General features: G+C 37.5%; 2 protein-coding genes across 3 annotated transcripts in view; one reads left to right on the top strand and one right to left on the bottom strand.

Annotated features, from left to right (window-relative positions):
* Nucleotides 1-14,370, top strand: part of LOC136835943 (diuretic hormone receptor-like) — a 185,612-nt gene that overhangs the window by 40,831 nt on the left and 130,411 nt on the right. Inside the window, exon 2 of the mRNA XM_067099826.1 lies at nucleotides 12,808-13,837. Coding sequence (XP_066955927.1) covers nucleotides 13,432-13,837 — 406 coding nt within the window. The 5' untranslated portion in view covers nucleotides 12,808-13,431. The remainder of the gene's footprint in view (nucleotides 1-12,807; nucleotides 13,838-14,370) is intronic.
* The window catches only part of LOC136835944 (monocyte to macrophage differentiation factor 2), a 263,773-nt gene that overhangs the window by 130,855 nt on the left and 118,548 nt on the right, over nucleotides 1-14,370 (bottom strand). The window lies entirely within an intron of this gene.

Below are 14,370 nucleotides of genomic sequence, written 5' to 3'. Positions count from 1 at the left end.
TGAGATTTTGTACGATATAGAAACAGAATCATGTCGCCTCAGATTTGAGCATGACTGTACAGCAACAATAATGATAATGAAAATAAATTGCTAGTCAGTGCGTGCATAAAATAATGAGCAATTACATATTATGAGAGAGAGAGAGAGAGAGAGAGAGAGAGAGAGAGAGAGAGAGAGAGAGAGAGACAGACAGAGAGAGAGAGAGAGAAAATTAATCAAACTCTTTCCCATTTACTTTAATGTAAAAGAAGATAAGGTGTTTCTAATCAATGAACTGTGAGAAAGAGAGAGAAACAGACACACGCACACACACATAAAGAATGAATTTTCTTATTTACCCATTTACCCTAATGTTAAGAAAGACACAGTGTTTCTAATCAGTTAAAGAGAGAGAGAGAGAGAGAGAGAGAGAGAGAGAGAGAGAGAATCATAAAATTAATGATATCTCATGCACGTACCACCATAATATTGCAGCAAGCAAAAGCACACGCTTCACCTGCCTGTCACCTCTATAACCTGATCCAACTCTTTTCGAAGGGGACAAATCTTCATTACTTGTGACTTTAGGTGAAATTCACTCTAAATGTTTTTTTAGTTTTCTGTAAGAGAAAAATATTGTGCCGGCTTTGTCCGTCCGTCCGCACTTTATTCTCTCCGCACTTTTTTCTGTCCACACTCAGATCTTAAAAACTACTGAGGCTAGAGAGCTGCAAATTGGTATGTTGATCATCCACCCTCCAAGCATCAAACTTACCAAATTGCAGCCCTTTAGCCTCAGTAGTTTTCATTTTATCTGAGGCTAAAGTTAGCCATAATCGTGCTTCTGGCAACGATATAGGATAGGCCACCACCGGGCCGTAGTTAAAGTTCCATGGGCCGAGGCTCATCCAGCATTATACCGAGACCACCGAAATATAGATCTATTTTCAGTGACCTTAATTATAACGCTGTAGCGGCTGTACAGAAAACTTAACTGCGCCGAATAAACTTCGTCGCATTTTTTACTTGTTTTATTTAGTAAACAAAATTTATTACTTCAGAGTAATGTAAACATAGAAGTGAAATTCACTCTAAACGTTTCTTTTTTATTTAGTAAAAAAACAATGATTACTTCAGAGTAATGTAAGCATACAGCAGTTCCTGAAGAGAACTACCACAATGAGACAAAATATATCAGTTAAATTTTGACCACTATTCAGCTGAACTCAAGGGGAGGATTCTCGCTGGCGGCCTTTTAAGACCCGTCAGGCAACCTATTCCCTCATTTACTCAGTTCATACTTCTCGCTTCAGTGATTATTTCCTTCTGTCTCCTGCAAGGCTTTGGAATTCTCCTCCTGCTTCTGCGTTTTACCTTGCGTCGTGGTAACTCCCCGCCATTCGTTCTTTCTTTTCCCTTTTTCTTCTTCCTTGGGTCTGGGCTACATGAGGGCCCTATGTTACTTGTCCCTTGTCCTCTGCTTTTGAAGAAAATAACAGTCATCTTTATTCTGCAACGTACGGTATTAATTACAAGCGTTTAAAGACAAGTTCACGAGGAGGCTATTCCTGTGGATGAACAGACGAGAACATTATATAAAATCTCGAAACGTTCCTCGTGGACACTGTCTCACAGAGAGAGAGAGAGAGAGAGAGAGAGAGAGAGAGAGAAAAGTAACATCTCATTTAGATTCAGAATGACCATATAAGAAAGGAAAGTGAAAGTATCGCCTACTAACGACGATCTCCTTCAAATGGTAGCCATAACTTGAACAAAGCAAGAATAATTGTTTTTCACCTTGCCACTGTTCAGAGAGCATGATCTGCAATAACATTCAGCGCTTCGTTTCAACTCGAAGACCATGTTGGATACATAACAGTAAAAAACATTAACAAATGTTTTTATGTTTTTTCCCCCCCATGTGTCTTGTGGTCAGTCGACTTGAATATAGTCGTACCAATTATCTGTTACACATTTTTCGTTAAAAAAAAAAATTCTCTAACCGACAAGCGCAGAACCACATGATGTATAGCACCGTTCACTTCCTCCTTATTATAATTGCTTTCGTAATTTCGGGATACAAATGTCTTGCCATATTTTTGCATTTCCGCCGTCTGTCAGACCTGCATTTTCCTTGTTTTCTCGACCTTCTGAGTAATCGGTCGTCCATTACATCGTTACACGTTTCTATTTTTACAGTCTACCTTCCGTGCGGAAATGATCTCCATTCATCCACTCATACATCGAACAATACTCTTATACGATGACCTTTTCAATGCAGCGTCTCATAATTTCGTTATTCGCCATTTCCGGCTTTTCTTGCCCTGTATACATTACTGGACTTTATTCGTCACCTTTTGGTACTTCTGTTTCATTCTTTCACTCATCCCACCTTTTGCTTTCTTCGACAGTTCTGCGCGGGACCTTCTTGCATAATTTCAAACTGCGGTTTTCGACCCACTATAGTGGTCGTAAAATAAGTAAAATGGGTTGCGGCAGATAGATAAAACAAATCCAGAAAACATAGACAAGTGCGAGTGATAATCTCATTCTCACTCATTACCCACCACTCATGTTAACTCAGTTAAAAACGAAAGATGAAAAGAGGTTCAACACTGCGCAAGTACGCGTAAAGCTTTGTCTTTCTGTGTTTCCAACGGGAATTACCTACTTACGAACAGACAAGAGCATCCTTTTCATTAAATAGAATTTTTTCTTAGATATTGCTGACTGAGCCCTTTTTCTTGAATGTCATGCAAAATGTATCTTTTATATCTGTATATTCTTCCTGAAATGGATACAAGTAATTTAATGGAATAGGTTCCATCCATATGTATACGTTTATTACATGTCAGCAATAAATAACAGAACATATATTACAGAGTTTCTGGTTAATTTACTACACTTCATCATGCTGAGTCGCAGAACAAAATAGTTCTTGCTGTAGTTACAGCAAATGCTCACTACATTTAATAATATTACTTCGGATAATAAATAAATCTGTATTCCAGTCAGTGAAATTTGAAACAAATTACCTGGATTTCTGGAAAAAGCAGCAGTGAACATCAAAACACAAAGATCCTCCTTCTCGTTCCCGCCAGTGGTTACTTATCAACGACTTCCGGTTAAATGCGCCTGAAATTCTAATTTTTTGTTCTACGATGTTTGCTAATTTGATGCCCGGTCAGTAACCTTACCATCATTACAACGGGTCTTGTGGGGGCTTATTACAACAAAAGTTGTAATAAGTTAGCGATTGTATTCGTTCACTGGAGCTCTTTTGATTTGTATTCGTTCATTGGAGCTCTTTTGACTAAAGTTAATAAGCCATCTGGCTCATTATGCTATCTACACGAAAGCAAGATGGCGTACAAGACACTTCTCACGCTTCTATGCGGATGAGTGCGTATCGAATTCCACATCTTTGTTTATCCTTCAAAATGTGAGTACTCTCTTTATCCTCATTCCTAAGCACAGATGAGTTTTCTTTGATAACACTTCAGCAGAAAGCTGTTCTGGATGTGGGGCCAGTTGTGTATGCCAACGGAAATCAATATTATTTTCCGGCCCATTACCAATTCAAAATAACCCCACTTCACTCAGTATGAAGACAAAACAGAGATTGATTGATTTATGAAAATTGGGATACAGAACCAAGCACTGGGGCACTTCCAGCCATTCACGCTTCAGACATTGAAAAGGAGGGGTTCGAGTGGTTGGACAGCAAGACTGAAAAATTATGCAGAATGGAGGTAAAGTAAAAGGCTAAATAGTAGGTGCAGCTAGGGACGAATAGACGCTGCCAACAACCTCTAATAATGTCTACAGTGCATCATGTGAGATGCACGACGGTAGTAACCCTCTACGGGGAATACAGCAGGGAGCTAAAGCTGTCAAACTTTTTATGTAGTTGTTGTCCGAACACATATGAAATAAGATGAGTGACTGATTGACCGATTTGTGGGAATTACTCTCACACCTATGGTCAACGCCACCGGAAATAACTACTTACTATAAAAGAACACAAACTTAGAATTTTTCTCGTGAAACGCCCACTTTTTCAGTAGGTCCTTTACGAACGTTTTCATCTTTTACATTCGAAATATGTATGCACATATACTGTGTGTATGTGTATGTGTATATATATATATATATATATATATATATATATATATATATATATATATATATATATATATATATATATGTGTATGTATGTATATATATTATGATTCATATATATATATATATATATTATATACACAAGTATGTATGTATACGTATATATGTATATATATATGTATATATATATACCATAGATAAAAACCTGAAAAATGCTTTTAATCCAGCTTTCCCGACATACTTGAATAACCCAGTCCCTGAGAAGCCGTCGAGTTGGAACAAAGCAGACCGAAAAAAATGTGAACTCTAACCCCTTTCCTCTTTGCCTCCGAATGCTCGTTGGGACCCCACCATTACAAGGGTCCTTGTCATAATAAGAGAACCAAAGGGAAATTACCTGGAGGCAGCGTATCCCCCAAATCACCGATCGCGAAATGGATGTCTCCATTTCTCTCCGGAGGCGGCAGCAAGACGACACTGCTGTCTCCTTCCATCAGGTGGTGGCGTCCCCGATAATATCATCATCATCCTCTGGGGGCATCCTTCTTCTTCTTCTTCTTCTTCTTCCCCCACGCATTCGCCACGACCTTCGCAAGGTTTTCTCACGACGGGGATCACCAATTTCGAGGCCGATACATGTTTTATTCATGCTCTCCCGAGCGAGCCGCGTTCCGCAGACTGCCACGGGAAAATTATAAGACGGTGCTCGAAGATTAGAATGAAATGCCGACGGTCGCCGGGAATGTTTTCTGGTTTTCCGAAGAAGCTCCTTTTATTCACTGGCATAACGTGGTCTCGGTCGATTTCATTATGCTTGCCAATATTCCCCTCCGGAATTAATAGCTCTCTCTCTCTCTCTCTCTCTCTCTCTCAAGAGTCATATGATTGCAGAAGCTATTTCTTGTCTTTAACAATGACAAGATTTAATTCAAACAAAAAACATCCGCGCAGTATAAAGGCATCTCACCTGATACTGGGGTGCCATGTGTGAAAATACTGAAGGCATTCTTACTATGAACAATTTACTGCCCATATTTCTCTCTCTCTCTCTCTCTCTCTCTCTCTCTCTCTCTCTCTCTCTCTCTCTCTCTCTCTCTCTGAAAGGCAATATGATTGCAAAAGCTATTTCTTGTCTTTAACAATGACAAGATTTAATTCAAACAAAACTCTCTCTCTCTCTCTCTCTCTCTCTCTCAAAGAGTGCAGTATTCAATCGTCAATCAGTAGTCAAAATCTAGACGAAATCACACCACAGCGCCACAACACATGATTAATGGCACAAACAATGATGATGTCAACTTCGAGAAAATTCGTCCGTCTAGATTGACTTATCCTCAGGGTACCTGTTCGCATGACCTTCTGAAAACACGTGACTGCACATAAAAACTCTCGCCTTCTCCACTTTCAGACAAACAGCCAGTGCAAAATGTATTGTGAGACACACCACTCGGCTTATTCAAAACTCATACTATATCCCAAATTGTAAACAGATTCGAATGATTGTCAAGAGACAAACAGCCGACAACCTTTGCTAGAGCAATGAGCAGTGCTTACGGGAGAAGGGCTACTAATACGTACAGAAAGGACTACTTGAGGTCTAACGATATGAATGAAGGGACGCCATTATACCCTTCAGTTGTTTTCTGAACAAGAGACATGATTGGAAATGAGAGAGAGAGAGAGAGAGAGAGAGAGAGAGAGAGAGAGAGAGAGAGAGAGAGAGTAGGAATTTATGATTCATTGAGAATGATATAACTTTCGTGTCACGTGCGTGTGTGTGTATATGTGCAAGTGTGTATGAGAGAGAGAGAGTAGGAATTTATGATTCATTGAGAATGATATAACTTTCGTGTCACGTGCGTGTGTGTGTATATGTGCAAGTGTGTATGAGAGAGAGAGAGAGAGAGAGAGTAGGAATTTATGATTCATTGAGAATGATATAACTTTCGTGTCACGTGCGTGTGTGTGTATATGTGCAAGTGTGTATGAGAGAGAGAGAGAGAGAGAGAGAGAGAGAGAGAGGGCCGTGAATGTGCCAAGTGCCTGTTTACACTAAGCGAAGGGTCCGGGCTTCTTTTCTTTCTTCCTAATGGTCTCAAAGCGGAATTCCAGGCCGCTATTTTCATGGTTTGTTTCCTTTGTTGCAGTCACAAACGTCCGTTGGGTTTGTAAACACGATTGCGATGCATGAAAGCAGGCGGCTTCCCTCCAAAAACTAGTGCAAACACCAGCAACAACCCGTGAGAGTTCATTCATCCAACGGTTCCCTTCTTTGCAGACGCGTTCATTCCAAAAGATCTCCTACAACGAAGACCTTCCTGTTATTCTTTTCTTAATTCTCATTGTGAGCTAAGAATTCATATACATATATATATAATGTGTGTATGTATGTATATATATAATATAATATAATATATATATATATATATATATATATATATATATATATATATATATATATATATATATATATATATATATATATATATATATAATAATCGTAGGCAATTACAACGATTATCTACTTGGATGTCTATTCCGGATCTAATAAATGTATCTGAATTCGACAGGTATATGTATGCATGAACGGCAACTGACATTTATCCTTCTAATGGTCAGGTCGGCAACGTGAACTCGTTTCTGATCCTCCGGATGCGGGTTCGAGTCTTGCTACGGACATCAGAAGTACATCAGCATTTAGATTTAATGTTTTGTAGTGGCAAGCGTATTCGGCGAGTGCGAAGAATTCGTGAAGAGGGTATTGAGGACTTTACATATGTACAAAGACATACACCTACATAACCTACATACATACATACATACATACATATATACATACATACATATATATATATATATATATATATATATATATATATATATATATATATATATATATGTTTGTGTGTGTCGTGGGAGTTATGATTACGCCACACACTTGTTCGTCAACTCGACCTACTTGAAAAGGGCCATGGGTCTAGCAACCTCATTTTTAGAAATGGTGGGAAGGTAAACAGGGGAGCCTAATTGCAATGGCTGGTTATACGGAAAGAATGGATGACGGCTGCGGCAGGCTGGTGAAAAGTGTATAATTCGGAAATGCCAGGAGGGAGAAGGCGAGGAAAAAACAAAAAGCGCTGGGAAGACGGAATGAGAGGTATTGGTGAAGGCGGGCCCTAATATCCATGGAGCGTGAGAGCGCAAGCAAGAGAATGGGCCATGGTGCAGTGTGTGTGTACGAGGTTGCGACACCTTCTGAAGAACCTTCTGCAGTGTCAATGTTGTGGAAGTTTTCTTCCCTTGGGGTTCAGCCACGTCTGAAAAATGACAATATAAATGCTACAGTGACTGTTGTGTCGTCTGATTTCGGCAGCCACGGCCATCTACTTGGAAAGTGTGCAATGTTATTAAATGAACGCGCTTTCGCGCAGACACTCGCATACACATACAGACATTCACAAACACACGCACACAAACACACACGCACACATAATACACTTGCGAATATTTAGCCACAAATACCCATTATTATCGAATTCACTCTACTTGGTAAATAAATTACATACAAAGAGTATTAAACATGATAGGCGCATCTCCCCCAGCAGGATCCCAGCAGGGGCAGATGCACTTATCATCTGTAATACCCTTTTGGGTGTACTGTAATTTATCCCCAAGGTGTAAAATGAATTCTATTAAAGGTCATTTGTACCTTAATGGGAGAATAAAAAAAAATACCTTGTGTGAATAAGTAAAAAAAGTTTTTGGCCACGACGAAAAGTGGGGCCATGGATCGCAAGATCTTTCACCTTCGCTCCAGGGCATTTTCAAGCAAAAGCTACATACGACGGAACAAAAGATTGCAAAGAACACTTGGTTTTGCAAATAACAACTAAAGTCAACAAGGTATATAACCATCTTAATTCATGCGAAGCTTATTACATTTGGATTAAGCTTACCTGTTGTTTGTAAAACCGAGTCTTCCTTGTAATCTTCTGTTCAATGCAGTTTGCTTGGAAAGATCTTGCAACCTCTTGTTTCACTTCACTTCCCTCGTATCCAAATATCCCTGACGAACTTCATATCACGTTTTCATTCCAGTGACACATAAACATACACACACACGTATATATATGTATTTATTTATATATAAACATATATACAGTATATATATACATAAATGTTGCATTTCGAGATCATTCTAAAAACCCTAAAAATCATCATGGAACAATGCTTTAAGAATAATGGAACTTTTGAAATAGATAAAATTTATTACTTGGCCTATGTTCAACTGATCATTATTGAATTTTTCAAAATTAAGATGAAATAAGGATAAGCATGAGAATATATATATAAAAACAAATGACTGACATGTACAAACATGGGAAGAACAATTAATGAAATTAAATACATTAACACACTAATATTTCAAGAATTTTAAGTCTTGTATCCGTGGCGTAAATTTTGTTCTTTATCCGTTGTTAAAACCTTTATCCTTTAGGCAATACTGCTCTCTTATTTTCCCGCAGTATCATTTCTTTTAACTGTTCGATAACAAGCAGAAAGACATTACTTTCTCTCGCCCACAATGTAGCCCAATAAAACAGGACATTGCTATCCATTTTGGAAGAGCGCTAGGACTTGAAATCCTCCACTGAATCTTGTTATTCAATCGTATTATTCGATCTCCCTGAAAAGTTCAGTGCAAACGCAATTTCTGCTTCACAAAGGCTTTTATTATTTCTTCAGATTTTCATTATTTGGAATTCAGATCAAAGAGGACAACCATCAACCTCGGGGTATGAATCTCAAACTGACAAAAGTATTAGTGTACTAAAAAGCAAGTTTCTCATAGGAAGTTAATAATCAATAATACGTAAATATCTATTGAGAACGTAACGCAAGAAAATAAAATTCAAGACAGACTTTCAAGGGATGGCGAGTGGCATTCAAGGACACAAATGATTAGCAGAATTAGGGAACAAAGTTCATAAGGCTAATTACTGTTGGCAGGTTAATTAATCTTTGACTGTAGAGAAAAAGTTTTTCGTCCAAGAAAGAGTTTGGGAATCTTTAAGTACGGACGACTGAGCGACGCAAAGTTAGGCAAAGAGAAATACTGAGAATATCAGGAAACTAGAATGACGAAGCAACAGAAATAAGAAAAGAATTTTTCAGGAATTAGCGTCAGAATTATGAAAGAAAGTACATTACGTAACCTGTAGCTTAAATCAACATCAGAGATGCTTTAAAACAGTAGGATTATATTACAATACGAAGAGTGAGTTTGAGATACCATCCTTAGTATAAAAGAATAAAAAATGGATTAAATGATAAAGATTAAGTCTAAGCAGAGACCATGAATGAAATGAAATGAAGAACCTCCGAAAGCTTTCGAACTTCAAAAGCGAAGCAAAACGACAGGAGGGATGCGTAGGCTATCTATGTACGCACCCGAAGCACAAGATCGAAACTTCTTAAGAGAATTCAATTTAAAGTTCTGCCTACAGCGAGAACGAGAGAGAATCTGAAACGATGACATGAAATTTATTAGGTTATTATGTTTAATAGGATGAAATTATAAACAAAAGTTTATACGATTTTTCTTGCTCTTCTTTGAACAAAGAAGAAACTTTCGGGAAAAAAGGTTTACATGAAAGGATCTGGTGGGAATATGGACGTTTTCACGAGGACAAATTGAGTGAAAAAGAAAAAAAAAAGGCGAAAACGAAGTCCGAAAGGAAATTAACATTGAGGAATAAGGAGCCAAGAAATGAAAAGGAGGGGTAAGGTGAAAAGGTTAACAGCCCAAGAAAATGTAATAAGGAAGTCTAGCGTGGGAAAAAACTAATTATGAATTCAGTTGAAGGTCAAGGGCTGGTTCGTGTTTCCCTTCGGAATCGCCTCATTGAGTAGAAACACCTCTTCATCAGTGTGTAAACCTTCCGGTTTTCAGAAATACTCATGTGATAGTGGAAATATATATATATATATATATATATATATATATATATATATATATATATATATATATATATATATTATATATATATATATATATATATATGTATATATATATATATATATATATATATATATATACCTATATATATACATATATATATGTATATATATGCGTGTGTGTGTATGGGTGTGTACTGTACACATAAAATACTTGAAGGTGAAAAAATAAAAAAATTATGTACCATAAGAAATCAAACGGGTACCTTTCTTCAACTTTTACTATTTTCTAGTGTTTTCCTACTTATATATTCATCACGTGCAATTTTGTGACGGATTTTATATATATATATATATATATATATATATATATATATATATATATATATATATATATATACATACACAAAAATGTCCATTGTTGCAAAGGTAGAAAAATATCTATAGCTGGGCCATAATTGTTCTTAAAGAGGAAATATTCGGTTACATATAGCACAACTAGATTCCTTCTGACAATTCCTCTTTCTTAAAAGAAAATTAATGGTTTACCATTGCGTTTATAGGAGTGCGGTGTCTACTACGCGGAGCTTCAGATGAAGCTCAGTACAAATGATATGTTGAATATCAACACTGTGGAAATTATATAGTGGTATAGTTAAATAATATTAATTAAATAAGAACAGTGAATCTAACAAAACTGACAAGTTGTATTTCTTTAGAATCTGATTATCAAGATAATGCTTGCATCTTCAAATTGTTATGATCTTTTAAAATCATTTCTAAACTAAGCAGAAACCAGAGTTTTGGGAAAAGGAAAATTTTCCGGCCCGGCCCCTGTTGCAAATGTTTGATAAAAAAAAAAAAAAAACAACTACGTTGGACATAAAGATCTAACGTGGTTTTTAGGATGTCCAACTCCAGGCGCTTAAATCGTAACTGCTGCCACCTGCGAAGTATGAAGCAATAGAATATTTCTCAGTCTAACGGAACTATGAAATTCTAGGGGTTATGGTATCCAAATGACTAAGCTGCAACTGGCTGGGTTTAGGGTATATATACAGTATATATATATATATATATATATATATATATATATATATATATATATATATATATATATATATGTATATTTATATATATATATATATATATATATATATATATATATATATATTTGTGTATGGAATATAATATATAATCTAGGCCCATGGCCAGGCGCCGGGACCTATAAGGTCATTCACACCTGAAAGGGAAATTGGGAATGAAGGAGGTTGAAAGGCGTAACAGGAGGAAAACCTCGCAGTTGCACTATGACACAATTATTAGGAAAGGGTGCAAAGTAAAATGGAAGAAAGAGAATATGAACGGAGGTACAGTAATAGGAGTGAAAGAGGTTGCAGCTAGAGGCCGAAGAGACGCTGCAAAAAACATTAAGTAATGCCTACAGTGCACCACGTACTGCGTACTGACGACGCTACACCCCTACGAGTATATATATATATATATATGTGTGTATATATATGTATATATGTGTGTGTACAGTATAAATGAATCTCGAAAATATGGAACGTGATGAATATATAAATAAAGACAAAATCCACGAAGGAAAGAGAAACACTGGAGTGCTGCAGAGGCCTTTCGACTGTCGTCGCTTTACTTGCTAAAGTCGAAGGCCTCATGCACTCAGTGTGTTTCTTTCGATGAATTTAGTTTATATATATATATATATATATATATATATATATATATATATATATATATATATATATATATATATATATATATATTCAAAATTAATAATCCACATCCTTCTATTTTGGTGGTTACTTCAGTTCTGGCAAATAAGGAATGGGCATAACTGAATAATAATTATTTTAGGGTGGATAATATGCCGGTCCTATGATGACAGAAAATAAGAACACTGACTAATTTTAACCTCTTTCTGGTAGGAGTGTCTGTTGAATCATCTGCCTTATAGCATGTTATGGGAATGAGAATGGTCCCATTCATATGGTCCAGATTCCAGTGCTCTCCTGATAAGTTAAAGTTATGGGTCTGGCTGATAAGGCCAGACTGCAAAATCGTTCTTACAGCTGCCTCACCCAGTTTTGACTTTGACTGGAATCTCCCTCGTGTACGAAAATCTTCAAGGTCTTTTACTCCTATCTGACAGCTCGTCGTTTGTGTTCAGATAATGTTTGTAGATCTTTTGTAAAGGTCGGAGTGAGTTTGTTTGTTGTTCAAGTATATATCATTAACCATAATCTTGATAGTTTTTTTAGAGTAAAAAATGATCATGATGAGGACAGACCGTGGGAAGAGCACGATAAAGACAGACTTACTGGCAGAGCATTACTTTCCATAACCACTGTTTTCGTACCCAAGTTAAGGAATTGCAATATAAGATTTAGGTTAAAGGCCAAGCGCTGAGACCTATTAGGTCATTCACCGCTGAAAGGAAAATTAAGAGCAAAGGAGGTTTGAAAGGTGTAACAGGAGGAAAACCTCCCAGTTGCACTGTGAAACAATTGTTAGGAGAGGGTGGAAAGTAAGATGGAAGAAAGAGAACATGAACGGAGGTACAGTAAAAGGAATGAAAGGGGTTGCAGCTAGGGGCCGAGGGGACACTGCAAAAAACCTTGAGTAATACCTATAGTGCACCGCGTGAGGTGCACTGGTGGCACTACCCCCCTACGGGGGAACCCAAGTTAACTTTCTATTATAGAATATTTTTTTTTCCTTTTGCAGGAAGGTGATAGAAGAGGTCTCGTGCTTCAAAATGGACGATGAAGTAGAGGACGCGGTCCAGCGATTGTTTGATTGATTTGTTTATGTAATGTGGCGTCGCAGCGCAATCCAACGAAAGCTTTGATCTTAAGTAAATAGTTCACGGTCGCTTGATATCAGTTCAAGATACAAAACACAGATTAGAACGATCAAAACATGAGTGAGTACTTCTGGCTTTTATTGTACTTGAGCAAAGCTTTTGGCTTGAATTACATGATGAAATAGCCTTTCCATACAACAAACAAGAGTGTTTTCCCCTACACTGTACAGTGTTCAGTTTCTGTCTTCCGTAAATATTTTAGTAAAGAGAAAGAACATTCCAGTGCCTTGAATATCCTTTAAGAATTACCGGGAAATTTTCTTTTACTGCCTTTATATTTTAACTGCAGAAGCAAAAAGTCATTCTAATATGAACGTCAAGCGATTGTGAGCTCAGAATAATAATGAATTTCTTAAGAGGAATGGCTCTTGATTCAAAGGTCACATAGAACTAAGACTGCTCTTCAAACCGCTCTTCAAAAGTAAAGCATCCCACCAAGGGTTCAAGCCCTTTCTTTCTAATAACGTAGTCACCACTTCGCGAAAATGGCCCCTTCAATCGCGGTGTCAGCCGGTGAAAACGATTACCTGGACGCAGACGCCATCAACGAAGCCAATTCCCTGGATCCGCTGGACTTGGTCCTCCACGATCCGAACATCAATCTGGAGGACTCGGATTCGGACGTCGTGAGCCGCGTGAGGGCCACCATGTACAGCCAGTTCATGAAGCAATCGAAGAAACTGAACGACACGCACGAGAACAGTGAGCATGACCACAAGCTCCTCAAGTGTTTCCACGAATACGTCATCTCCATTATGGAGCCCCAGTACGGGCCCGGTGCATGCCCCGTCAAATTCGACGGGGTGTCTTGCTGGCCTGAAACGCCACCGGGCACGGTGAGGTCTATCCCTTGTTTCACAGACTTCAACGGGATCAATTACGAGCCTACAGGTAAGTCGAGATACAGGTGTTTTGGAAGCGAGGTCATTTTTGATCAGTTGTTCATCTGACAGGGTCTGTAATATCTTTTTGGTTATCATTCATGGAAAAATATTCAATACCCTTTTCCTCTTGAAGCTTGGAAAAGTTATCTAAGGATTTGGTCGTTCAGAAATATGTTTTTTTTATATGACAATTTTTTGTCTCTGTCACGTATCTTTATTATTTCCAAAGAGAAATCTTCTAGAATGCTATGTTGCAGACACTTTTAAACGTACAGTATATCGTTCCTTCACGTCTAAAATTTTACTTATAATAGTTAAGTCACTTCCACCGTTTATAAGCCATCGTTCACTCTTTATAACCTTGCTTTATCAGCAACAATACTCATAATCAATATCACACCTATACTGCTAGTATAATAATATACGTGTTTACTTTATTTACTTATTTGCGTATTTACATCTATTATGCACGAGACTGTGCGCTGATTATTTCCACTGCTGAATATATTGGCTTTCAACGAACTTATTAATCATTATGTA

This window comes from Macrobrachium rosenbergii, chromosome 55 (assembly GCF_040412425.1).
Source record: "Macrobrachium rosenbergii isolate ZJJX-2024 chromosome 55, ASM4041242v1, whole genome shotgun sequence".
Lineage (NCBI taxonomy): Eukaryota > Metazoa > Arthropoda > Malacostraca > Decapoda > Palaemonidae > Macrobrachium > Macrobrachium rosenbergii.
The sequence above is the reverse complement of the archived record's forward strand: the minus strand, read 5'-3'. Positions and strand labels throughout refer to the sequence as shown.